The sequence below is a fragment of the Thamnophis sirtalis genome, unplaced genomic scaffold (genome assembly GCF_051295495.1).
Source record: "Thamnophis sirtalis isolate CommonGarterSnake01/CBP01778 unplaced genomic scaffold, rThaSir2_p1.2 scaffold_1, whole genome shotgun sequence".
NCBI classification, from domain to species: Eukaryota; Metazoa; Chordata; class Lepidosauria; order Squamata; family Natricidae; genus Thamnophis; species Thamnophis sirtalis.
Window position 1 is genome coordinate 171547745 of NW_028261381.1, and position 27678 is coordinate 171575422.

At 45.9% G+C, this 27678-nt stretch overlaps 1 protein-coding gene across 1 annotated transcript in view; it reads left to right on the top strand.

The window, feature by feature from the left end:
* The first annotated feature begins 3042 nt into the window (after positions 1-3042).
* Positions 3043-27678, top strand: part of HCN2 (hyperpolarization activated cyclic nucleotide gated potassium and sodium channel 2) — an 80595-nt gene continuing 55959 nt past the window's right edge. Inside the window, exon 1 of the mRNA XM_087704964.1 lies at positions 3043-3617. Coding sequence (XP_087561090.1) covers positions 3043-3617 — 575 coding nt within the window. The remainder of the gene's footprint in view (positions 3618-27678) is intronic.

Consider the following 27678-nt stretch of genomic DNA (forward strand, 5'->3'; position numbering starts at 1 on the left):
TGTGGGCTTTATGGTTCTGGAGATTTTGTGATGAGTGAGGGGTAGTTGCAGCATTCCCATAGTCACATGACCCAAATCCATATGCTTATGATGGTTGCCGTGCCTTGGGGTCATGTAATCATGTTTTGTGACCTTCTGACAAAGTCAATGGGGGAAACCAGATTCACTTAACAGCTGTGTTATTAACGACTGCAGTGATTCACTTAACTGTGGCAAAAAAAAGTCATAATATGGGGCAAGTCCTTAAACAACTACCTTGCTTAGCAACAGAATTTTTGAGCTCAATTGTGGTCATAAGTCAAAGGCTAGTTTCATTTGAGGAAATTGTCTGTTTTTATTTTTCTTCTTTCCATTCTTTGTTGACATATTTCCACAAATATTATCACTTTTTAACCTTCACTTTTTCTTCTTCTGACTCGCTCCTTTTATCCCCGCAGTTTTATATCATTTATTTATTGATTCCTTTAACACATTTCTATAGCCATCCATCCTTCAGACCACTCCCAATCAAACCATTTTAACAACTGTAAAACACAATCCATTAAAACATAATTGTGTTGCCATCTGCTTTTCACTTCCTGCCTTTTTCCCCCCAGCAATTTCTTCCTGCTTCCAGTCCTTTCTGATGTTTTCCTGTTCTCCTTCAGAAGAGCCTCTGAAAACCTTGTCTGATACAAAGGTATGTGTGAATGAGAGCCTAGCAACCGTCATGCATCAGCCCCACAGAAGGAAAAGGGAGGTGGGAAGCATCTCATCCCGGGTTTTCTGAAAAGCAATACTCAAAGAGGGGAGAGGTGTTTTCAGACCCGGCAAAGATGCTGTAAATTGTAATTGTAAACCTCACAATAAAGCTAGAGAGAGTACTCCAGCTTTCTGCTTCTTGTCTGGACTACCTCAAAGGGCGGCCTGCCTTTGTGAGGTCATTGCGCAACTGCCTTTAATGTGACTGGGAATACCATTCAAGGCAGATGCTCCAACCCGGCATTTATATGTTTGCGTGTTTTGGTTTTTTTGCATTGTTCTTCTATTTCACGATCTTTTTATTGATTTGTTGCTGTTATTGATCACACATTGAGTGTGTGGGCCGAACAGGTGGCTTTATAAGTAGTTTCAATAAACAAACGAAGGAGGAGCCTCCCTGTATTTTTCCTCTCATCCTTTTTTTCCCCCTTCTCTTTGCTCAGGGATGCCCTTTTCTCCTTCTGGCACTTCCTCCCTGCCATTTCTTTTTCCCTCAACCTCCCCTGCCCCCCCCCTTCTTCCTCTTTCGGTTCTCTCGCTGTCCTTCGCATCTGCCTTTCCCTACTCTCAATCCTTTCCTCACTTTCTAAAGCTTCTTTCCCCGCCTATCCTCCATGCCTTCTTCTTTCCCTCGCAGCCATCACCCCTTCTGTCTTTCTCACCATTCCCCCCCCCCACTCCACACTCCCAGGGGAGGGGGGTGTCTTCCAAGAGATGCAGGCCTCAGTTCCCCTGCACTCCCACCCCCCCCATTCAGGCTGGGGCCAAAACTGGCCTCCCATGGATTAAAGCTCCTGCTGGGGCGAACCATGAGGAGGCGGGGGGGGGACGACGACACTGAGCTGGCCTCCCCCCAGGCTGCCATCTTTGACCTTCTCATGCTTTCCCCACCTCTTCCCCCTTCTCTCTGTGTCCTCCTTTCACTTTTACTTTTGCCCCCTCCCCTCCTTCCAACTCCCCCCTCTCTGCCCCCTCCTCCCTCCCCACCCTGCCCCTCCCATCTTTTCCCCTCATCCCCCCTCAGTTGCCCCCTCATCTCCCCTCCCTCAACTGCTTCTCTCCCTCCCCATTTCCTTCTTGCTTCTCCCTCTCTGCCCCCTCCCTCCCCCTCTTCTCACCTCCACTCTCACCTTTCCCCCCTCATCTCACCTCCTTTGCCCCCTCATCTCCCCTCCCTCAAGTGCTTCTCTCCTTTTCCCTCCTATCCCACCTTTTCCCTCTTATTCCCCTCATCTCCCCTTCCTCAAGTGCTTCTCTCCTTCCCCTCCCTCCCCCTCCTCCTCCTCTTTCCCCCCTCAGTTGACCCCTCATCTCCCCTCCCTCAAGCTTCTCCTCTTGACCTTTGACTCCACCCCTGCTTCTCCTCCACGTCCCTCCCTCCTGCTCCCCTTCCCTCCCACCTTTTCCCCTCATCCCCCTCAGTTGACCCCACATTTCCACTCCCTCATCTGCTTCTCTTCCTCCATTCTTTCCTTTCTACTCCTCCCTCTCTGCCCTCACTCTCCTCTCCCTTTCCCCTCTGACCCCCCTCAGTTGCCCCTTCCCCTCCCTCAAGCGCTTATCCCCTCCACCTTTGACTACCCTTCTCCTCCCCCTCCCTCCCCATCTCCTTTTCCCCCTCCTCCCCCCTCCCTCAAGTGCTTCTCTCCCTCCCCTCCCTTTCGTTCCTACTCCTCCCTCTCTGCCCTCACTCTCCTCTCCCTTTCCCCCCTCACCCCCTTCAGTTGCCCCTTCCCCTCCCTCAAGCGCTTCTCCCCTCGACCTTTGACTACCCCCTTCTCCTCCCCCTCCCTCCCCTTTCCCCCCTCCCCCTCCCTCAAGTGCTTCTCTCCCTCCCCTCTTTCCTTCCTACTCCTCCCTCTCTGCCCTCACTCTCCTCTCCCTTTCCCCCTCACCCCTCTGTTGCCCCTTCCCCTCCCTCAAGCGCTTCTCCCCTCCACCTTTGACTACCCCCTTCTCCTCCCCCTCCCTCCCCCCATCTCCCCTTTCCCCCCTCCTCCCCCTCCCTCAAGTGCTTCTCTCCCTCCCCTCCCTTTCCTTCCTACTCCTCCCTCTCTGTCCTCCCCCTCCTTTCCATTTTCCTCCTCCCCCCCTCAGTTGCCCCCTCCTCTCCCCTTCAGCAAGCGCTTCTCCCCTCGACCTTTGACTACCCTCCCCCCGCTTCTTCTCCCCCTCCCCCTGCTCCTCAGCCCCTCCCCTCCGGGCTGCTTGAGCTCCACCTCTGCCGCCGCCGCCGCCGCCGCCGCTGCCGCATCCCGACGCGCAACCGGCTGCTGGTGTCGGGGCGCCTTCAGGTCCAGCATGCGGACGGGAGGCAGCGTCTCCGGCGGCGGCGGCGGAGGAGGCGGAGGAGGAGGCGGCGGCACGGCCGCGGCCCCTGCAGCACCGCCGGGGGTCTCGGCCGCCCCCGGCCCGGCGTCTTCAGGCGCTTCTCCGCCGCAAGAGGAGGGCGCCAAGGGGACGCTGCTCTCGCTGCAGCGCGGGTGTACCATGGCCGGCCGCGCCGGCAAAGGGAGCTCCCCCAACGGGGAGTGCCGCCGCGGGGACGAAGGGGGTCCCGAGCAGCCGCCGCCGCCGCCCTCCTCGCAGCCCAAGGTCTCCTTCTCCTGCAGCCCCGAGGCGGGCGGGGGCGGCGGCGGAGGGTCCCCGAAAGAGGCCGAGGAAGGCGCCACCGATGGGGCCGAGGTGGGGCCCGGCGTCGGCGACTCCCGCGGCGCCCAGGCGACTTTCATGCAGCGGCAGTTCAGTGCGATGCTCCAGCCGGGCGTCAACAAGTTCTCGCTGCGGATGTTCGGCTCGCAGAAGGCGGTGGAGCGCGAGCAGGAGAGGGTCAAGTCCGCCGGCGCCTGGATCATCCACCCGTACAGCGACTTCAGGCGAGCCTCGGGGCAGCGACCGCGGGAGGGGTGGGGGATGATGCTGGAGGGAGGGGGGGAGGACCAGAAAGAGAACTTCTCCTGATCGACCTTTTGGCCTTTCGGAATAGACCTCAGAATGAATAGTAAAAGAAGTTCTCTAAAGTATAGAAAACGTACGAATCGTCACTATAAGTCCTAGATTTAAATAAACGACAACGGGATTTGTTATAGTATGAGATCCTTAAGGTATTGGAAATTAAGCTAAAATGAGATTAAATTAGGAATAAGATTGTATATTTTAAATGTCGGCACAACATAGGTATAGCCAGACGACACACTGGTTGTTGGAAAATGGATTGTTTATATAAAAATAAAATTTAAATTAAAAAAAGAAAGAAATAGATGAACTGGAATCCAATAGCTTGGTAGAAGGGATCTCGGAGGTCCTCTAGTCTAAACCCCTGGTCAAGACAGGACCTGAATGCATCCCGGTCAAAGACAGGTAGTCCTTAAATTACGACCGCCATTGAGCCCGACGTTTATGTTGCTGCTGTGAGAAATGTGTTAAGTCAGTTTTGCCCCCCCCCCTCTTTTTTTGTGCCTCGGTTGTTAAGCGAATCACTGCAGTTGTTAAACTAGCGACACGGTTGTTAAGTGAATCTAGTCTCCCGATTGACTTCGCTTGTCCGTTGGGTCATCAAAGGCGATGTTCACATGACTCCGGGACTCTGCAACCGTCACAAATGTGAGTCAGTTGTCAAGCATCTAAAGGTAAATCACGGGATGATGCAACAGTTTTAGGTGTGAAAAAAGTGCCCTTATAACTTCGAATGGTCACCAAACAAACTCGAGGACTACCTGTAGTGGCAGCAGCTTCGGAATTTTTCCGATCCTGCCCTTAAGGGAATGACCTCTTCCCTCCCTCCTGTGGGATGCCTGGGGTTCGCAGGCCAGAGCTGAAACCTTGAGGCAGGATCAGATGTAAGCTACCCAGCTCCACAAAGAAGAATATCCAGATTGACAGCCTGATGATATTGCATCTCCCCTTGGTTTCCAGCTAAGGGCGAGAGCCCGCGGAAGGACCTCAGTTGCAGCAGGCATCTATCGAATCAATGCACCGTCTCCCTCTGGGCACGGAGGAGCGTGACAGGGAGGAAAAAAATTCAAGTGAATCTGTGCCGTCCGGATGGGGCGAAGCAAAATTGCTGAGAAAGTGGGGGAGAAAAACAGGGGTCACTCTGTTGTTGGGAAGGATGCGTAGGAAAAACTCTAGATTTCTGGCCAGTCACAAATGGCAGGGTGAAAAATTGCAAAGGAGGAGAAGGACAATTGAGGCAAAACAGTGACAGTAGGTGGGAGAAGTAGGAAAGAAAAGGGGGGAAAAAAAACACTTGGGGCTGCGATGGGTTCCAGAAGGGCCAGGCAGAGAAATTTTGGACAAAAGGAAGGAGGTGGAAATCTGTAGATATTCTCAGTCATCCAGATCATGGTTGTCCCAAAGGTGCTTTTTCAGGAGACAACTAGACTTTCTTGTTTTTCCATGAAGATGTTTCACTCTTCATCCAAGAAGCTTCTTCAGCTCTGGCAGGATAGTGGGGAATTGATTCCCCCCTATCCTGTCAGAGCTGAAGAAGCTTCTTGGATGAAGAGTGAAACGCTTCAAAGGGGGAAAAAAACAAGAAAGTCCCGTTGCCACCTGAAAAATCACCTTTGGCAGAAGGAAAAAAATGTGTTTATTAGAACAGTGTTTCTCAACCTTGGCAACTTGAAGATGTCCGGACTTCAACTCCTAGAATTCCCCAGCCAGCGAATGCTGGCTGGGGAATTCTGGGAATTGAAGTCCGGACATCTTCAAGTTGCCAAGGTTGAGAAACACTGTATTAGAAAGACGGTTGCACTGGTTCATCAGGCCGGCTGTTTTCCTTTGGATGGATGTTTAGGCAAGGGTTTTAAATCCTGTTGCTTTGCCCAAATCTTTTTGAAGTGATTTTTTTAAATTCGTAATTTGCATTTCAGGGCTATTGTACATTGTTAATGTTGCACCTAAAGAGAGCTTAGTTATATCTTCAAGGAGCGGGTAGCTTATTGGGTTTCTAAATAAATTATAGGTACAGGTTTCCTGAGCGATTCCTGTGGTTGTTTTAATACAAGCCAAGAATGAAAGGAAATAGCTGTCAGGACATCTAACTGGTGTGTGTACAAAGTAATAGATCAGCCTTGATTGCTTTTAAGCTTTTATCTCTGAAGGAACTTGAGAATTCTTAACTGGGATTGCAAAAGGTCAGGATCAGATTCACAATAGTAACTCAAGGGATGAATCAGAATCGGAATAGAGCTGGAAGGGACCTTGGAGGTCGTCTAGTCCAGCCCCCTGCTCAAGCAGGAGACCCTTGTACCATTTCAGACAAATGTCTGTCCAGTCTCTTCTTAAGAACTCCAGTGATGAAGCACCACATCTGCTGAAGGCAAGCTGTTCCACTGGTTAAATGTCCTCACTGTTTCTTCTTAATGCCATGTTGCTTCTCTCCTTGATTAGTTTCCATCCATTGTTTCTTGTCTTCTGGTGCTTTGGAAACTATGTTGTCCCACTTCTTTGTGGCAGCCCCTCAAATACTGGAATACTGCTGTCATGTCCCCACCCACCCCCCAGTCCTTCTTTTCTCTAGACTGGACATACCCAATTCCTGCAACCGCTTTTCATGTTTTAGTCTCCAGGCCTTTAATCATCTTAGTTGCTCTTCTTTGCACGTTTTCCAAAGTCTCAACTTTTTTTTTTTTGTAATGTGGTGACCAAAACTGGATACAGGATTCCAGGTGTAGTCTTACTAAGGCTTTATAAAGCCGTATTAATATTTCCCGTGATTTTGATTCGATGCCTGTTTTATGCAACCAAGGATTGCATTCGCTCTTTTGGCTGCCGCCGCACACTTCTGGCTCATGTTTAAGTGATCGTTCACTAGGACTCCAACGTCCCCTTTCACAGTTACTGTTTTTGGCCACGTTATATTCTTAGAATGGAGGCACGTGCAGATGCAAGTTTTACTCCCAGAGCTATTTACTAACTTGGGATGCATTGTACCATTTCAAACTTGTTATATAGTTTGGGTTTGTTTTCCTGTATTGCTTTAAACCACGGTTTATTTTATTCAGCGACCCCCGCTGAGCTGGCTTCCCAAAACAACTAAGCCATCAATCATAGTTGGCAGGCATGTTAGACTAGAGCCAAGCTACGGTCATGTGGCCCAGAATGGCATGTGAACACAGTACGGAACTTAAAAGGAGAGCATAAATCTAGATACCGATAGGATTAAAAAAAGATTTTTTTTAAAATTCCATTTTGAACTCACGGTTGTGAATTTATGGGAGACAGAAAATTCTTGAGTGCTTGCCGGTTATCCTTGATCGCTAGATTGCAGTCAATCTTTTGAGCAGTGCTACCTTATGCCATAAATCATGGGCATTAAGCTTGTTGCTGAGTGGTGGACTTACTCACCGTGAATCAAACCTCAGTTGGTAAGGTTCACGCCACAAGCATTCAACCGAAGTAAAAAATAACCTTGTGGCGTCTTAAAAATCAACACATATATCACCAAAGTGCCTTTTTACTTCCAGGTGTTGCTGAACCTCCAAGAGTCCTTTGCTTTTGCAAAATCGGGGAATTATGGGGGTCCAGCACATAACTGGATTGGAAAAAGGCTTTGGGATATTGTAGTTAAGCTGTTAGTCTGTCTGGAGAATTCTGGGAGTCGAAGTCCACAAGTCTTAAAGTTGCCAAGTTTGGAAATTCTTCCTTTAGAAGCATTTTTAGCGGCTGATATTAACAGTTTTTGAAGTTGGTCAGAAAGGAAACCTGAGGATTTCTTTCAAGCCATTTATGGGGAAGTGAATACTGACAAAACGAGTTTATGACTATTGTCCTACAGTTCAATTTTAGTCTGGGAAATGTTAAGCGTTGGCTTCCTGGATGAGTCCTGCATTTTTTTCTGGCAAGGTTTTGGGGTTTGTACTTGCCTATTAATTCTTTTCAGGGCTGGGAGCAAAGGACTGGTCCAAAGTCACCCAGTTGGCTTTCATGCCTCAGGCAGGACTAGAACTCGCAATCTCCTGGTGATTGATCCAGATTCCCCCCATTTATTTATTATTTATTTATTTATTAATAGGATTTATATGCTGCCCAATCCCGAAGGGCTCCGGGCGGCTTACAAAAAGAAGGGGAAGAAAGAAATTGTAAAAAGAAAAGACAGATTTAAAAGCACAACACATGCATTCGTTCTGATCGGGGCTGGACTTCAACAGTGAGGTCAACAGCCCCAGGCCTGCCGGAATAGCCAGGTCTTACAGCTTTCCTGATGGCCATGAGAGTGGGTAGGGTCCGGATCTCTGGGGGTAGCTCATTCCAAAGGGTCGGAGCAGCCAGAGAAGGCTCTCCTCCGGGGAGCCGCCAGCCGACATTGTCTGGCTGACGGCATCTGAAGGAGGCCCAATCTGTGTGATCTCACCGGCCGCTGGGAGGTATGTGGCAGTAGGCGGTCTCGCAGATACGCTGGCCCTAAGTCATGTAGGGCTTTAAAGGTAATAACCAATAACCAACACTGTCTTTCATGGCTAAGGCGGGACTAGAAGTCGCCATCTCCGAGTGATTGGCACAAAGTTATCCAGCCAGCCTTTGTCCCTAAGGCAGGGTTAGAACTCACGGTCTCCTAGTATTTAACCTGGAGCCTTCACCAAACTGTCTCCCTGCAGAAAGTTAACCTGCCTTTTTTTCTCCAGGTGCTAAACCTAAATGCCCCTTTTGTCCAACTGATTCTGTTGGCTGGGATTTTTACAAATTGAAGTTCCTGTTCTGACCGAGGCTTCCCAAGAGCATGAAGCAAACTCCTTGTCCTGACAAAAAACCCTTTTAGTAATTGACTGTGAATTCTGCTCATTCACATCCAGCAAAGTCTTTCAAGGGAGGATTTACAGTCACAGACCTTATCTGGCTTGGAGAGCTGACAGGCCGATAGCTACAAAACTTGATGAGCCAATTAAGCAAACTAATTGTCTCCCCCAAACTCCACTCCCCTTTTGCTCCTCTTTTATTTCCTCTGGAAGGGGCCATTCATCATCCACCTGTGGCCTTACTCCCAAGTCGACCCCTGTTCTTGAGCTGCTCCCTTCGTCTGGCAACTCTGCGCATGCGCACACTGGGAACAGGCTCCAGCTGTTCGTCTGCCTCACTGATCTCCAACTCTGAAGGTAGCTAATAACTGTCAGACGGCCGTGGCCCCCTCTCTGCCTCCGACACAGAGCCCTCATCAGAGCCTTCCCCAGACTCCAGGACTGGCCCATGTTCCTCCCCAATCTCCTCACTCTCCGAATTTGCTGCCAGCTCTGGTGGGCCACAACAGCTCCAGTGCAAATAGATGTGTGTTGCTTAGAATGTTGGTTAGAATTGCAGTTCAATTCTTCCTTTCATTGAGCTGCCTCTTGGATGTGTTGGCAATGGTGCCCACCCCTCAAAGGCCACGTTCCCAATTGGCTTGCGCAGGACTACGGGAGAAGTAGTCCAATCCTTTGGAGGCCAGGTAGGTGGGAAGAGTTGAAGTCTGTTTTCTGTTTGAAGCTGGAAATGTTAAGGTTGGTACAAGGTGACCTTATGGGGTTGGGCGGGAATAAACATGAAACTTAGCCCCCTTCAACGGGGTTTGGTTGCTTGGGTGGAGGGCGGGGGAAGTTATCTTAATTAAGCGGATAGTTTTAAATGACACTCTGAGCAGATACTGGAAAAAGCTGGTTTGATGCAACTTTCATGGCTGCTGCTGTGTTGCGAGTCACTGGGCTTGCTGTTCTTTTTGCAACGGCCATTAGCATGACAGAAGCGGCGCAGTGGCTGGAGTTGTGGGAGCGGCTATTAGGTAAGGGCATGTGGGATGCATGGGGCATGTTCAGGGAGGAAGGGAGGGGGCCCTTTCCCTCCTCCGGCCTCACCTCCTCATCTTGTGTTTTACGTGGCAAACAACCAGAGGAAATGGTGGGGACCAGCTGTGCATGCATTTAAATATCTTCAGGGGGAGGGCTTATTTTAGCGCATGCACCCAAAAGCCCGATTTGGCTTATTATCCATGGAGGGCTTATTTTCGGGAAAACAAGGTATTATTGAAGTTATTATTGGTAGTTTTATCATTATGACGCACTGAAATACTTAGGAGGCAACATCCGAAGAGGTAGCCCTCATCTTATGACCACTGTTGAGAGTAGAACTTCCATCACTAAGCAATGTGCTTGTTAAATATGTCACACCCAATGTTATGCCTCTTTCTGCCAGAGTCGTTAAGTGAATCACACTGAATTTGGCTTCCTCATTTGATTTTCCTTGTTGGAAGCCGCCCCCACCCCCCCACCCCCCCACCCCCCGGCGAAGGTTGCGTATGGCAATCCTGTGATGCTGCAATCATTGTAGATGCCTATTGGTTGGCAAGCACCCAAATTATTATCACATAACTGTGGGATGCCGTGATGGTCATTAGTGCTACGGATCGGTCACCAGTTACTTTTTCCAGCACCGCTGTAATTTTGAACAGTCATTAAACAAATTGTCATAAGTCGAGGACTGCCTGTAACCATCAGGGCTTATTTTGGGCAATGGATCACATAAGGTGACTTTCTCAAAGTGTCCTTCGAGAGGTAAAGTACAGGTATTCCTCGATGTACGACCACAATTGACCCCAAAATTTTTGTTGTTAAGCGAGATATTTGTTACATGGGTTTTCTCCCATTTTACGACTGCTCTTGCCTCAGTTGTTAAGTGAATCACTGCCGTTGATAAGTTAGCAGCACAATTGTTAAGTGAATCAGAATTTCCCCGTTGACTTTGCTTGTCAGGAGGTGATAAAAGGGGATCACATGACCCCAGGACACTGCCATGGTCATAAATATGAGTCAGTGGCCAAGCGTCTGGATTTTGATCAAGTGACTATGGGGATGCTGCAATGGTTGTAACACTGAAAAACGGTCATAAGTCACTTCAATGCTGTTATATCATTGAACGGTCACTAAGTGAAGTGTTGTAAGTCAAGGACTATCTGTATCGGATCCTAACTAGCACAATTTGCATTAAATGGAGCTGGAGACCATTAGAAGTCTGCAAGATTGAAACTGAAGTTCACAGCCTTTGAACAGCCTTTCTATTACCCTTGAAGGTAATAGAAAAAAAACAGTTGGAAGGGACCTTGGAGGTCTTCTAGTCCAACCCCCTGCTTAGGCAGGAAACTCTACACCATTTCAGACAAATGGTTTTCCAACATCTTCTTAAAGACTTCCAGTGTTGGAGCATTTACAACTTCTGGAGGCAAGTTGTTCCACTGATTAATTGTTCTTACTGTCAGGAAACTTCTCCTCAGTTCTAAGTTGATTCTCTCCTTGATTAGTTTCCACCCATTGCTTCTTGTTCTACCCTCAGGTGCCTTGGAGAATAGCTTGACTCCCTCTTCTTTGTGGCAACCCCTGAGATATTGGAAGACTGCTGTCATGTCTCCCCTAGTCCTTCTTTCTATTAAACTAGACATACCCAGTTCCTGCAACCGTTCTTCATATGTTTTAGCCTCCAGTCCTTGGCTTACAACAGTTCACTTACTGATCTTCTGAAGTTACAAGGGCACTGAAAAGAATGACTTATGGCCAGTGGCCACACTTACGAATATTGCAGCATCCCCATGAGCATGTGATCAAAATTCAGGTGCTTGGCAACTGACATCTATGGTGATTGCAGTATCCTGGGGTCACGTGATCCCCAGGTGTCACCTTCCCAGGTGGCTTCTGACAAGCAAAATTAATGGGGGAGCCAGAATTGCTTAACAACGGCATGATTCGCTTAAGAGTTGCAGTGATTTTCTTAAAGGCAAGGAAAGGTTGTAAAAGGAGTGTTGTGGCCCACTGGCAGCCAGTGGAGCTGGTTGCAAAGTCGGACAGTGAGGAGGTTTGGGAGGAACACGAGCCAGTCCTGGGGGCTGAGGAAAGCTCAGACGAGGGCTCTGCGTCGGAGGCAGAGAGGGAGCCAGGCAGCAGTGAGGCAGAGGAACAGATGGAGCCTGTTCCCAGTGTGCGCATACGCAGAGCTGCCAGAAGACGAGAAGAACTAAGAAAGCAGGGTCGACTTAGGAGTAAAGCCACACCTTGGAGGTGATTGGCCCCTCCCATAGGAAATAAAAGAGGAGCGAATGGGGAGGGGGCATTCAATCGTTTCAAGAGTGGAAAGTTCTGTTTATGATTATAAGAGACTCTGTGCCAAGTTCTGCCTTGCCCTGTGTTTGGAAACTAGTTATCTGGCAGCTCTCCAAACGAGATAAGGTGTGTGTCGATAAATATTCCTCTGAAAGACTGTTGGATAAGCCTTGCTGACTGTGAATGAAAGGAATTCACAGTCGTGTAAATAAAATACGTTTTGCTGGGACCCAGAGTCTGCTCCGTGCTTTTTAAGGAAGCCTAAGTCAGAACAAGGAGGCACAACTGACTTAACAACTATCTCGCTTAGCAATGGAAATTTTAGGTTTGATTGTGGTCATAGGTTAAGGATTCTCTACCTATCTTAACATGACATATTCTCTCTAAAGTGTCTTTTTAGCCCAACCCACCTCACAGGGTTGTTTTTGTGGGGCAAATGAGAGGAGGAAGAAATATTAGGTGTTTTCACTGCCTTGAGCAAAAATAAATCTAATAAATATACCTGAATTAACCAAACACAGTTATTCCCATTCCCAGGCTAAAAAACTCAACTGTTAGTCTAGGTTAGCATTATTGGATGCATCCCATCTTAATTCATGCAAAGATCCATCCAATAATTGCACTCAGAATAATTTCAGGCATGCTTAAATCTGGTTAAGCACTCAATTCACGCAATGGATTGGAGACCTGATAGCATTTATTTCCATGGATTTCCAATAAACAAAATACTACAGGTTAAAAAAAACATGATTGCTGTTGTGATGTACAATACACTACGTGCTATATATTACTAATACAATTTTTTTCCGTTTTTTTCTTTGTTACATTTTATTGCTTGGTTGTTAAACCACTTTTTTGTTGTTGTTTTTTCTATGTGACCATGAATGTACGTCTATTATAATTATCTTTATATTGGTCCTTTTCTATTTTTTGTCTTACTTTTTAAAAGCATGAACTAAATAAATTAATTTTAAAAATCTGATTAAGCACTTTGATAGTAGTTATAAAATATCCAATAAGTTCTGGGAAATGTGGATATGTAGATATTGCTATACTTAAGAGTACATTAGTCCAGATGGATGGATGGATTGGTTAGATGCTGAACACTTTCCATATTCTTCCTTCCTTCCTTCCTTCCTTCCTTCCTTCCTTCCTTCCTTCCTTTCTTTTGTTTCTTCTTTTTTCTTTTCTTTCTTTATCAATCTATACCTCATCTATATCGCTCTCTCTCTCCATCTATTCTTCTTCTTCTTCTTCTTCTTCTTCTTCTTCTTCTTCTTCTTCTTCTTCTTCTTCTTTTTCTATCTAGTCCATCCATACTGTATCTGTCTCTATTTCTATATCCATCCCTATCTATCTATCTATCTATCTATCTATCTATCTATCTATCTATCTATCTATCTATCTACCTACCTACCTACCTACCTACCTACCTACCTACCTACCTACCTACCTACCTACCTACATACATACATACATACATATATCATCTATTTTATCTGTCTATCAATCTGTCTGTCTGTCTATATCTATCTATCTATCTATCTATCTATCTATCTATCTATCTATCTATCTATCTATCTAATTTGTGCATCACCCTTTTCACGTAAGCAATTGTGTGTGTTTACAAACAACATAATAAAATAATGTTTAAAACGGTTAAGAGCACAGTAAAAATTAAAAATCAAGGTAATTTAAAGAATTGGGGGAATGCTACGTCTGCAGAATTTGTGAATACTTCCTGGCAAAACATTCTGATAATGCCCTCTGTTGAGACGTGGATTATCACTTGGGGCAGTCAAGTATCTGCATTGGGGAAAAAAAACGGAAATGTGGACTGATATCTTGATATAGTTTATTCTGTCAATTGTTTCAAGCGTCTAACCCAGGGTGTCTGTGAAAAGAATGCAGAGTTCAACAGGGTGCCAGGTTTTTCCATTGGCAGCAGCAGCAGCAACAACAAACTCTTACTAGCAATAAAAAAATAATAATAATAATGATAATCCTAATTTCCCAGTGCTTTATCTTTGCATTCTACTTTCCTTATAGCTGGTTTGTGCCATGGAGAATATTTTATCCCGAACATTGGCTATACTTGCGTAAACTTCAGGGGCCCGTTAGTGACATAACTCAGGCTGGCTGCTCGTGCAGAGTGCAAGAGCCCAAAATATCCCAAGTGTGCCAACTTGGAGAAGTTGGGAAGAGTTTGGAACAATTGTTGAGACAGGACCGGCCCCAACTGACCTTGGATAATAAGGGAAGAAATGCAGGCTGTTCTTTTTAGGAATCCTTCAGAAATGGAGAGGGGTGGGAAGGGGGAAAGGCACGGCCTTGACTAGCTGCCGAATAAAGTTACAATTCTTTTTTTTTTTTAATGACAGAAAGCACAATAGGGTCAAGAGGTCTTGTGCTTCCTCCCCTCCCAATTGCAAACCTGCTCCCCACTGTCATCCGGCTATGGGGTGGGCCGGGAATCATCATTGCAACCACCCTGGGGGGGGAGGGAGATTATCCTCTCCCTCCCTCTTTTCTTTTGCAAAATTTTCAGCTGCTTCCAGGGTCTCCCAAAGCGTCCCTGGTGGGTTGCAGGGCAGCCTTTGACAGGGATGGGTGAGGAGCCCCTTTTAGGGGAGAAAAAAGAGGAATCCATTTTGACGTGGCCTTGAAAGCAAGGACATTCCTCCTCCTCTCTCCCCCCCCCCTTCCATCCTTAGAAGGTGACAGAGCTGAGAGGCGGGAGGAATAATGAGTAAGTCTTTTGCTGCAATTCTGCAAATCAGAATTGTGGGGGGGGGGGGAGAGCTTGGCCTTGCTGTCAGTTTTGGGAGAAGAGCCGTGAGCAAAGGGTGGTTTGTTTCAAAATCTCTCCCTCCCTCTCTCTTTCTCTTTCTTCCTCTCTCTTTCTCTCCCTCTCTCTTGGTTTCCTTCTCTCCTTTCTTTTTCTGTCTCCTTGTATGTCTCTCTTCCTCTCTTCCTCCTTTCTTCCCTTCTCCTCCCCTCCCCTGTCTTTCTCTTCCTTTCTTCTCTCTCTCCTCCCTTCTCCTCTCCTCTTCTGCCCTCCCCTCTTCCTTCCCTCTCTGTCTCACTCTTCCTCTCTTCTCTGTCTCTCTTCTCTCTCTCTCTTCATCTCCCTCTCTCCTTTCTTTTTCTCTGTCTCCTTGTGTGTCTCTCTCTTCCTCTCCGCCTTCTCTCTCTCTCTTCCCTTCTCCTCACTTCCCCCCTCCCTTCCCCTCTTCCTCTCTCTCTCTCCTCTCTCTCTCTCTTCGTCTCCCTCTCTCCTTTCTTTTTCTCTGTCTCCTTGTGTGTGTGTCTCTTTTTCTCTCCGCTTTATTTCTCTCTCTTCCCTTCTCCTCTCTTCCCCTCTCCCCTCTTTCTCTTCCTCTCTTCTCTCTCTCTCTTCGTCTCCCTCTCTCCTTTCTTTTTCTCTGTCTCCTTGTGTGTGTCTCTCTTCCTCTCCGCCTTCTCTCTCTCTCTTCCCTTCTCCTCTCTTCCCCTCTCCCCTCTTTCTCTTCCTCTCTTCTCTCTCTCTCTCTCTTCGTCTCCCTCTCTCCTTTCTTTTTCTCTGTCTCCTTGTGTGTCTCTCTCTTCCTCTCTGCCCTCTTTCTCTCTCTTCCCTTCTCCTCTCTTCCCCTCTCCCCCTCCCCTCCCTGTCTTTCTCTTCCTTTCCTTTCCTCTCTCTCTTTCTCTTCCTCTCCTCTCCCTCCTTCCTCCCTCAACGAGCTGTAAGTCAGGTTGGGTGCAGCTGGATTGACAGTTTTGATTGCCTTGGTTGCTATTTCTGTAGCAAAGGTACAGATGCCAAAATGAGATGCTGTAAGTTTGCTGCACTTTCAGCCGCAGCCGCTGTGTTTCCGTGGTGGCAGGGATGGGGAGAGCGGATTCTCCCAGGCCTGTGCAAGGAGCCCTCCCCTGACAGTCACAACTGGGATCAGAGTTTCTGTTGCTAAGCAAGGCAGTTGTTAAGAGAATTGAGTTCGATTTTATAGACCTTGTTTTGCCACGGTGTTAAGCGAATCACTGCAACCACTGGTAGCCCTCAACATACGACTCCAATTGAGCCCCAAATTTCTGTCAGTAAGTGAGACATTTGTTAAGTGAGTTTTGCCCCATTTTACAACCCCTTTGGGACCATGGGAACTGCCCCCCCAATTCCCTGAATCTTTGGGTCCTCCTCCCCTTTGTGTCTTCATCATCCCCCGCTGTGCATCCTCTGTGCCTTGAATTTTGGGATCCTAAGCAGGATAGGGACATGGTGGCTCAGTGGCTAAGACGCTGAGCTTGTCGATCAGAAAGGTCAGCAGTTCGGCGGTTCGAATCCCTAGCGCCGGGTAACGGAGTGAGCTCCCGTTACTTGTCCCAGCTTCTGCCAACCTCGAAAGCATGTAAAAATGCAAGCAGAAAAATAGGGACCACCTTTGGTGGGAAGGTAATAGCGTTCCGTGTGCCTTTGGTGTTCAGTCATGCCGGCCACATGACCACGGAGACGTCTTTGCACAGTGATGGCTCTTCAGCTTTGAAATGGAGATGAGCACTGCCTCCTGGAGTCAGGAACGACCAGCACACATGTGCAAGGGGAACCTTTACCCTTTTAAGCAGGATATTTTGCATCTGGGGCTGATATTATCTGCCAAGGTTATTTGGCTCCTCAAGAAACATCCAGATTTAAAGATTACCAGTTTTGGAAAGAGGCCACGACAAACCACTTCTAAATTGGTGCCAAAGAGAACGGAGTGGACTTGTCTATAAAATCAACCTTGACTCCAGACAAGTCTTTTAAAATTGTGAGTTGTTTTTTTTTTTAAAAAAACCACAGATAATTTAGAAAGAAAATCTGTATGGATTCTTATTTAGGTCAAAAATGATGGGTTTGGTGTGCCTACCTGATAGGATCGTTGTGTGCCTCCCTTCAGAAAAGAATTGACAATAGTCACACTGATAGGAATAGAGAAGATGAATAGAGAAGACTGAATTGCATTCAACCTTCTTCCTTTTAGACCTGAGGGGAAAAATATTTTTATTTCTTTGGAACGGATGTCAAAGCCATTCTGCACGGCATCAAGAATGCTCTACCTTAATATTAATTTAGCATTGGGAGGCCGAGCTGTATGACTTCAAGATAGCCATATAATCAGTGTTTTCAACCGTACAAGTTTAAGATATGTGGACTTCCACTCCCAGAATTCTCCAGACAGCCATGTTGGCTAGGGAATTCTGGGAGGTGAAGTCCACACATCTTAAACTTGCTAAGATTGAGAACAAATTGTGGCAAGTTCTTAAAGAGATGGGAGTACTAGATCATCTTATTTGTCTCTTAAGAAACCTATGTGTGGGTCAAGAAGCAACAGTGAGAACTGGACACAGAACCACTGATTGATTCAAAATTGGGAAAGGAGTCCGGCAAGGCTCTATACTGTCACTCTGCCTATTTAATCTATATTCACATCATGAGAAAGGCTGGGCTAGATGAATCAAAAGTTGGAATTAAGATTGCCGGGAGAAATATCAACAGTCTCAGACATGCAGATGATACCACTCTGATGGCAGAAAGTGAAGAAGAACTAAAGAGCCTCTTGATGCGGGTGAAGAAGGAGAAGGCAAAAGTTGGCTTGAAACTCAACATTAAGAAAACTAAGATCATGGCATCTGGCCCTCTCAGTTTCTGGCAAATAGATGGGGGAGAAATGAAGGGAGAGACAGATTTTATTTTCCTGGGCTCCAGGATCACCATAGATGGGGACTTCAGCCAAGAATTAAAAGACACTTGCTCCTGGGGAGGAAAGCTAGGTAGCCTACTAAAAAGCAGAGACATCACCCTGCCAACAAAAGTGTGTCTAGTCAAGGCTGTGGTTTTCCCAGTTGCAATGGACGGCTGTGGAAGTTGGAACATAAGGAAGGCTGAGCGCCAAAGAATGGAGGCCTTTGAACTCTGGTGCTGGAGAAGACTCCTGCGAGTCCCTTGGACTGCAAGGCCATCCAACCGGTCAGTCCTAGAGGAGATCAACCCTGACTGCTCTTTAGAAGGCCAGATCCTGAAGAGGAAACTCAAGTACTTTGGCCACCTGATGAGAAGGAAGGACTCCCTGGAGAAGAGCCTCATGCTGGGAACGATGGAGGGCAAAAGAAGAAGGAGGGGACGACAGAGAATGAGGTGGCTGGATGGAGTCAACGAAGCAGTCAGCATGAGCTTAAATGGACCCCAGAGGATGGTAGAGGACAGGAAGGCCTGGAGGAACGTTGTCCATGGGGTTGCGATGGGTCGGACACGACTTCGCAACTGACAACAGCAAAGATTGAGAACAATGGGCACAGCTATTCATCTTAACCCTGCATTCAGACAGGTCCAAGATTCAACTATGAAGACTGGTCATTTCGAAGGAAAAAAGAAGGACACTCAGACTAGGTATCAGAAGGAACTTTCTGACTGTAAGAGCCATAGCAACTGTCTGCCACATGAAATAGCAAGCTTTCCTTCACTGGAGAAGCTATAGGGCAGGGTTTCTTAAACTTTTTTTTCTCTCTCTCTCACAATACTTTCCCACTTTTAAAAATCATGAAGGACTCCAACAGGGTTTTGGTTCGAATGGGTTACATTTATGAATAATCCATCAAGCGTAAAGGTAATAAAAATTAAAATGGATGCATTTAACACTGCTGCTGCTTCCCACTATGGTCGGATGGGATTTTAATGTTATTTTTCCATATAGGCTGGCAGGTTATTTTGATTTTGTAGACCTCTGTGAAGGTGTTGGGGGACATACAGGGACAAGGAGCATGGCTCTAGTTGATCCCACACTAGATAGGGCTGGACTAAATGATCTCTAAGATCTCATCCAGTTCTGTCTTTGACTTGATTCTGTTCACTGTACTGCAAACAAGAGATCAATAGGAGATAATCTTTGTAGCTTAGGGTTGAACTGTGGGGTCTCGGGTGTTCTCTGAGCTGGGTTGTTTCCTTGTAGATGTCTCACCACCCAGCTATATGATGTCATCAGTCTCTCAGGCCCGGAAGCCATCTTTTGCCTTGGGCCTTCAGGCCTGCCACACTTATGCTGTGGGAAAATGGGAGGGGGGGTTGTATGGAGTGTGGGAGATATATAGTCTAAATAACATTCCTTTCTCAGAGAGTCAAGGACATCCTGCCCTTGGAGTGGCGTGGCTGGGAGGCATCTCCAGTTGGGACAGGGTCTGATTGGACTATGTGATGGTCATGTGGGTGCTGGGCAGGGGCTTTCAACTTTCTTTTTGGGTGGGAAAATCCTGGAAGCGTTCGGATTCAGGTTTTCCCAGATGTGCCAATATGACATCTCTACTAAAATGGAAAGATCAGCTGCTCATAGACAAAATGATACTAAAAATGCAAAACGAAGAAAAACAAATGTAAATATGGTGTGGATTGATTACAAGAAAGCATTTGACTCATTACCCCACAGCTGGATTAACACCTGTCTGGAAAACTTTGGAATCAGCAAAAATATCTGTACATTTTTGAAAGCAAATATGCAAAAATGGAAAACAGTTCTAACAACAAATTGGGAGAACATTGGTGAAGTCAACATCAGACGAGGAATCTTCCAAGAGGATTCACTTTCACCACTACTGTTCAACATTGCATTAATTCCACTGACAATAATCCTACGAAACACAAAACTGGGATACCAAATCTCAAGCCAATATGGCAAGATAAACCATCTACTATACATGGATGACTTAAAAATGTATGCAAAAAGCCCCACTGAACTTAAATCAATACTCAACACAGTTCAACTGTTCAGCAGTGACATCAAAATGAACTTTGGGCTTGAAAAATGTGCTATATTATCCATGCGGCGAGGAAAAATGGAAAAAGCAGAAGGAATAGAACTGGGAAATGGAAATATAGTGAAGGCATTAGCAAAGGATGATGGTTACAAGTACCTAGGCATATTGGAAGCAGGTAGCATCTTGAATGGAAAAGTCAAAGAGTCAACGCAAAAGGAATACATCAGGAAGGTCCGCAAAATATTAAAATCAAAGCTGAATGCTGGAAACATAATTAAAGCCATTAATACATGGACAGTTCCAGTGATACGCTACTCAGCTGGAATCATCAACTGGACTCTGGCTGAACTGGAAAACCTGGACCGGAAAACACACAAACCTTTGAATATGTACCACACTTTACATCCACGAAGTGACATCAACAGGTTGTACCTGCCAAGAAAAATAGGTGGCAGGGGGCTATTGCAAATCCATCAAACTGTAGAAGAAGAAAAATGGAAGTTTGAATGATTATGTGAACCAAAGTACAGAAAAATTGCTGCAGGATGTGAATACGGAGAACAGCATAAAAACAACAGAAACAAAGGCAGAATATAAGGAAAAACAGCTAGATGACAGATTAAACGGATGGAAAACCAAAGCTTTGCATGGACAGCACTTGAAAAACATTGAAGGAAAATGTGATGGCAACTTGGCATGGACACGGTTTAAGATGGGAACTATCAAGAAAGAAACGGAAGGTTTAATACTGGCTGCTCAAGAACAAGCACTGCAAACTAATGCCATGAAAGCGAAGATACAAAAATCCACCAACAACCCAAACTGTCGATTTTGCAATAACAAAGTCGAAACTGTTTCACATTTAATATGTGAATGCAGCAAAATCGCACAAACTGATTACAAAGCTAGACATGACAGAGTTGCTAAATTAATCCACTGGTCATTATGTAAAAAATATGCTTTACCTGTATCCAGAAAGTCATGGGAACATAAAAAGTTATCGAAAATGAGAAGGTGAAGATCTTGTGGGACTTTCGAATACAAACGGATCGTCATTTGGAGCACAACACGCCAGATATCGTGGTTGTAGAGGGCCGAAGTGTACAGTTTATTGATATAGCTGTTCCTGGAGATGCCAGAGTCGAAGAAAAAGAACTAGAAAAAATAATGAAATATTGCGACCTGGCCATCGAAACTACACGGCTATGGATGAAGCATGTAACAGTGATACCCATTATCATTGGGGCACTTGGCACCATGTCCAGGAATTTTACAAGATACATCAACAAATTGCAGCTTCCTGTAATAACACCAGCGGAACTGCAAAAAACTGAGCTACTCGGAACATCCTATATTTTAAGAAGGTACTTGGTTTATACCTAGGATGCTGGCAGCAAACCTTATCAACTATTAGCACCAATCACTGGTATTTGTAATGCATTTTTGAACGTTCAGTTGGCTGAGTTTCATGCTTAATGAATAAAGTATATAATAATAATAATGTACTTACATAGAATGGTATGTAAGATACATCAACATGTAACTTTAAAAAAGATTTAAAAAGATTAACGGAGTTGGAAGGGACCTTGTAAATCATATAGTCCAATCTCCCTGCTCAAGCAGCAGACTCTACACCATTTCTGACAGAGGGCAGTCCAATCTCTTCTTGAAAGTCTCAAGTGATGAAGCACAACTTCCAAAGGCAACTTCTGTTTCCATTGATTGATTGTCCTCACGGTCAGGAAATTTCTCCTTATTTCTAGGTTGAATCTCTCCTTGTTCAGCTTCCATCCATTATTCCTTGTCTGACCTTTGGGTGCTTTGGAAAATAGCTTGACCCACCTCCTCTCTGTGGCAACCCCTCGAATATTGGAAGACGGCCCTCCTGTCTTCCCTGCTCCTTCTCTTCACTAGACTAGACATATCCAATTCCTGCAACCGTTCTTCATATGCTTTAGCCTCCAGTCCTCTCATCATCCTGGTTGCTCTTCTCTGCACTTTTTCTAGAGTCTCAACATCTTTTTTTTATTGTGTGGTATCTCCGGGGAAGATATCATTGTTTAATTTTAAAACCTTGTTTCTGTGGCTGTCTTCGAGAGCCACATCTGTAAAATGGGCAAAGCACCGGGATGGTGAAGGGGGAACCCTTGCAGTTGGTCACATTTGAGAAATGTTGGGGTGCGTTTGGTTTGTTTGCTCTTTCGGATTATGAAACTGGAGGTTTTAAAAGCCAGTCACTGGTATGAAATGGTATAGGACCGTGATGGCGAGACTATGGCACGCATTCCACAGGTGGCACATGGAGGCCTCTCTGCCGGCACACAAACCATCACCCCAGCTCAGCACCACTGCGCATGCGCACTTCCCGCCAGCCAGCTTATTTTTGGTTCTTTGCTGCACATGTTGTAGATGCACACGTATGCGTGTGGGGGTTGTGCACACATGCGAGGGGGAGCATGGGGGTGCATCGTCTCCCACGTCCCATTTTTGGTCCCAGGAGGCTTCAGGGAGGCCTTCTAGGCCCAAAACAGAAGGTGGGGGGTGGGGTCGCATGTGCATGTGCGGGGGGAGCAGGGGGGAGTGCAGACATGTGCAGAGGACCAGTGCTCATGGGGTGCATTGTATTATGGGTATTGGCACTCACACACACGCATACTTTTGACACACAAGGACAAAAAGATTAGCTATCACTGGTATAGGATCTCCTGCTTGAGCAGGGGCTGGACTAGAAGACCTCCAAGCTCCCTTCTAGCTCTATTCTGATTGATTGATTGAAAAACAAACGCCAGTGTTTGTGCTTGCAGATGCCTGTTGGCCGCCTTGAAAGCATCTATTGGTGTTTTATTGACATTTCTGGAAAGATGTGAGATGCCTGTTTTTGATGGACGCAGCTTTTCATGGAAACGGCTTTTCTCGTAGAGATCTCATATGCAACGAACACAATGCCTTTTATGTTTTTTTTTAAATGCTACCAGCTGTCATCCTTGTATCAGTGGCTTCCACCAATGTGTGATGCTACGTAGCAATGACCTTGGGAGAATGCAGAAACAGAGACCGCCAAGGGGAAAGTCAGATAAGAGTTTAGTTTACTTCGTCATTGCACATTGTGCAACAAAATTAAATGCCATCTTCAGTGTACATTATAGCTATAAAAATAAAAACACAAACACACATCCTTCACGTGCTATATAACTGAAACTGAAAACCCCCGATATTGCATTAATATTGCACTATACCATAGAATTCAATATAGTTACTGCCCTGGGATAGAAGCTGTTTTTCAGCCTGTTTGTCCTTGTTTTTATTATCCTGTACCGTCTGCCAGATGGTAATAGTTAAAAAAAAAAGGGTGTCCAAGATGAGATGGATCTTGAACTTTCTTAAGGCAACGGGAGCTATAAAGCTCTTCCAAGGACGGGAGAGGGCAACTAATGATCCTCTGGGCAATGATGTGGACCCTCTGGAGCGCTGTCGTATCTGCCTCTGTGCAATTGGCAAACCATACACAGGTTGTTGTTAGTTGCGAAGTCATGTCCAACTCATCACGACCCCGTGGACAACGTTCCTCCAGACCTACCTGTCCGTTACCATCCTCTGGAGTCCATTTAAGCTCACGCCGACTGCTTCAGTGACTCCATCCAGCCACCTCATTCTCTGCCGTCCCCTTCTTCTTTTGCCCTCCATCATTCCCAGCATGAGGCTCTTCTCCAGGGAGTCCTTCCTTCTCATCAGGTCTGAGTTTCTGCTTCAGGATCTGGCCTTCTAAAGAGCAGTCAGGGTTGATCTCCTCTAGGACTGACCAATTTGCAGTAAATTAAAATACACTCTATGGTGCAGCGGTAGACGTTCTTCACCAGCAGTTTTGCATTCGGTGGTTGTTTCCTGAGAAGTCCCAGGTAGTATATTCTCTGCTGGGCTCTTTTGACCATTGCTGCAATGTGAGTTGCCCCAGGTGAGGTCCTCTTTTATGATAACACCCAGAAACTTAAAACTGGCAGCTTAGCTCACAGTTGGATAATGGGCAGGGCAACAGTCTCAGAAGGCACCCTCCATAGTTTCCTCCGCTGTAAAGGGGAGGGTGGGAAATTGTATTTTCAGACTTGCAGGGTTCTATTAATGTAGGATGCAGTGGCTAAGATGCTGAGATTGTCGATCAGAAAGGTCAGCAGTTCGGCGGTTCGAATCCCTAGCGTGGCGTAACGGAGTGAGCTCCCGTTACTTGTCCCGGCTTCTGCCAACCTATCAGTTCGAAAGAACGTAAAAAAATGCAAGTAGAAAAATAGGAACCACCTTTGGTGGGAAGGTAACAGCGTTCCGTGCGCCTTTGGCATTTAGTCTTGCCGGCCACATGACTACAGAGACGTCTTCAGACAGCGCTGGCTCTTCGGCTTTGAAACAGAGATGAGCACTGCCCCCTAGAGTCGGGAATGGCTAGCACATATGTGCAAGGAGAACCTTTACGTTTACCTCTACTTACAACAGTTCACTTAGTGATGGAAACTAATCAAGGAGAGAAGCAACTTAGAACTGGGAAGAAATTTCCTGACAGTGAGAACAATTAATCCATGGAATAGAAGTTGCCTCCGGAAGTTGTGAATGCCCCAACACTGGAAGTCTTTAAGAAGATGTTGGAGAGCCATTTGTCTGAAACAGTATAGGGTTTCCTACCTAGGCAGGGGGTTGAACTAGAAGACCTCCAAGGTCCCTTCCATCTCTGCTATTGTATTGTATTGATTGTTCACTAAGTGTACCAATTTCAGTGATGGTTACAACTTCATTGAAAAAAAGTGACTTATGACTCTTTTTCACAGTTAAGATCATTGCAGTGCCTCCATGGTTACTTGGTCAAAGTTTGGATGCTGGGCAGCTGGTTCATATTTATGACGGTGGCAATGTTCTGGGGGGGTCATGTGATCACTTTTTGTGATTTTTTTTTTTTTTGGCAAGCAAAGTCAATGGAGAAGCCATTGTTCATTTAACAACCCTGTTTCAGGTAGTCCTCAACTTACAACCTCAGTTGAGCTCAAAATGTATGTTGTTAAGTGAGAAATTTGTTAAGCGAGTTTTGCCCCATTTTAACAACTTTTCTTGCCACGTTTGTTAAGTGAATCGCTGAAGTTGTTAAATTAGTAATATGGTTGTTAAGTGATTCTGGCTTCTTTGCTTGTCAGAAGGTCGCAAAAGATGATCACATGACCCCGGGACACTGCAACCGTCATAAATATGAACAGCATCCAAATGTAAATCAATTGACCCATGTGGATGCTTCAGTGGTCACAAGTGTGAAAAATGGTCATAAGTCTCCTTTTTTTTGTGCCGTTGTAACTTTGAATGTTCACTAAACACTTGATGTAAGTTGAGGACTTACCAGTAGTAATTCAACAGCTGCTGCGTTTCACTTAGAAGCCTTGGCAAGAAAGGTTGGGAAATGGGGCAAAATTCACTTAACAACTGCCTCAGTTAGCAGCAGAAATTTTGGGCTCCATTGTGGTCGTATGTTGAGGACTATAGGTAATCCTCGATTTACAACAGTTCACTTACTGACCATTCGAAGTTACGACAGCACTGAAAAAAGTGACTTCTGACCATTTTTCATACTTATGACCAATGCAGCATCCCCATGGTCACGTGATTTACATTCAAATGCTTCACAAGTGCTTCACATTTATGTCCCTGGGAACGTGATCCCCTTTTGGGACTTTCTGACAAGCAAAGTCAAGGGGGAAACCAGATTCACTTAACAACTGTGTTACTAATTTAACAACCGCAGTGATTCACTTAGCAAGGGTGGCAAGGAAGGTTGGAAAATGGGACAAAATTCACTGAACAACTATCTCACTTAGCATGAGAAATTATAAAACAAAATTAGCTCATCAGGGGCCTGTTCCGATCTTCTGTACCCAACAAGGCTGACAAATGTGCCCTACAATAGACTGATTTTTCTTCTTCTTCTTTATTTCTATATTTTTGCTTTTATCCTAACCGAACTTGCTGTCAATCAGCCTCTCTCTCTCTCTCTCCAGCCTCCTTTGCTATTATCCTAAGGGGTTGAAAAGATTATCTTCAAGTAAGTAACGAATAGGACAAGGGAAGCTCTTTTTAAGAAACGATGTAAAGATGAACAGATTGAGGATTTAGGCCGGGGAGATATTGTACCATTCGAAACGGACAGATTTGAAAAGTGACACATTCGTGGGAAGCATAACGAGTCATTTTCGGTGGTATTTGTTGGCTCTGGGAAGCCGAAGTAATCTTTGGGGAAAAAAGTACACAAAACCCTACCGAATGACGAATGACAACGGAAATTGTTGGCACGCGTTGGAAATCCAGAGCCTCACAAATGTGGCTAAAATGAAACTCTCTGCAGAGAGTTGGTCAGTGGTGAAGGATGCTTCAGCCCTCCATCTCTGCCCTTGCCCTAAAGCAGAGGTGGGGGGCTATGGCCCTTTTATGACTTGTGGACTTCAACTCCCAGAATTCCTGAGCCAGCCAGGAATTCTGGGAGTTGAAGTCCACAAGTCATAAAAGGGCCATAGTCCCCCACCCCCTGCCCTAAAACTTCAAAGGGTGCAATACTAAGGAAGGAACCATTGGTGGTGATTCTGACACTGTTGCTAGGAAGACACACACACTCTCCATAGATCACATTAGCCCTTTTTGTCATAGCTTGTTCCTTCTGATTGGCTGGGCTTTTCTACAATGGTGGTTCATCCTAGGCTGGATTTCTTCATGTTTTGCAGGGCTAAGAGAATCTTCTGGGAATCATTGTCTGATGGACAGAAGTAGATGAGAATTGATAGTGGAGCAGTTGGGGACAACAGTGGGAGGACCTTCTGGTGGCGATGGTGACCAACTGAGGGACAGGAGTGGTGGAGAATTGGTGGTTGACCAATTGGAGGACAGGAGTGGTGGGAACCTTCTGATGACCAAGGTCACCAACTTTGTACACAGGGATGGAATCGTCTGATGTCCAAGGTTACCAGTTGGGGGCAGGGTGGTTGAGAATTCATGGTTGGCCATTTGGGGGACAGAAGTAGGAGGATCTTCTGGTGGCAGTGGTGATCAATTGGAGGACAAGGAGTTGTTGAGAATTGCTGGTTGACCAACTCGGTGACAGGGATGGAGGAATCCTTTGGCGGTGAAGGTCACCAGTTGAGTACATTAATGATTGAGAATTCATGGTTGACCAATTCAGGGACAGGAGTGGGAGCATCTTCTGGTGGCCATGGTGATCAATTGGGGGAGAAGAGTGGTTGAGAATTGCTGGTTGACCAATTGCAGGACAAGAAAGCAACCTTCTGGTGGCCCTGGTCACAAATTGGAAGTCAGGAGTGGTTGAGAACTGGTAGTTGACCAATTGGGCAACCAACAGAAGATGGCAGAAATCTTCTGGTAGAGAACAGAACAGAATAGAATTCTTTATTGGCCAAGTGTGACTGGACACACAAGGAATTTGTCTTTGGTGCATACGCTCTCCGTGTATATAAAAAGACAAGATACATTAGTCACGAATCATAAGACAACACTTAATGATAGTCATAAGGTACAAATAAGCAATCAGGAAACAATCAATATCAATATAAATCGTAAGGATACAAGCAACAAGTTACAGTCATGCAGTCATAAGTGGGAGGAGATGGGTGATGGAAATGATGAGAAGACTAATAGTAATAGTAATGCAGCCTTAATGAATAGTTTGACAGTGTTGAAGGAATTATTTGTTTAGTAGAGTGATGACATTTGGGGGGGAAACTGTCCTTGTGTCTAGTTGCCCTAAAGCGTCATTTTGAGGGTAGGAGTTGGAACAATTTATGTCCAGGATGCGAGGGGGTCTGTAGATATTTTCACAGCCCTTTTTTTGACTCGTGCAGTGTACAGGTCCTCAATGGAAGGCAGGTTGGTAGCAATTGTTCTTTTCTGCAGTTCTAATTATCCTCTGAAGTCGGTGTCTGTCTTTTCGGGTTGCAGAGCCAAACCAGACAGTTATAGAGGTGCAGATGACAGACTCAATAATTCCTTGTAGAATAGAATCAGCAGCTCCTTGGACAGTTTGAGCTTCCTGAGTTGGCACAGAAAGAACACGGTAGTGGAGGTCACCAATCAGGAGTGAGAATATAGG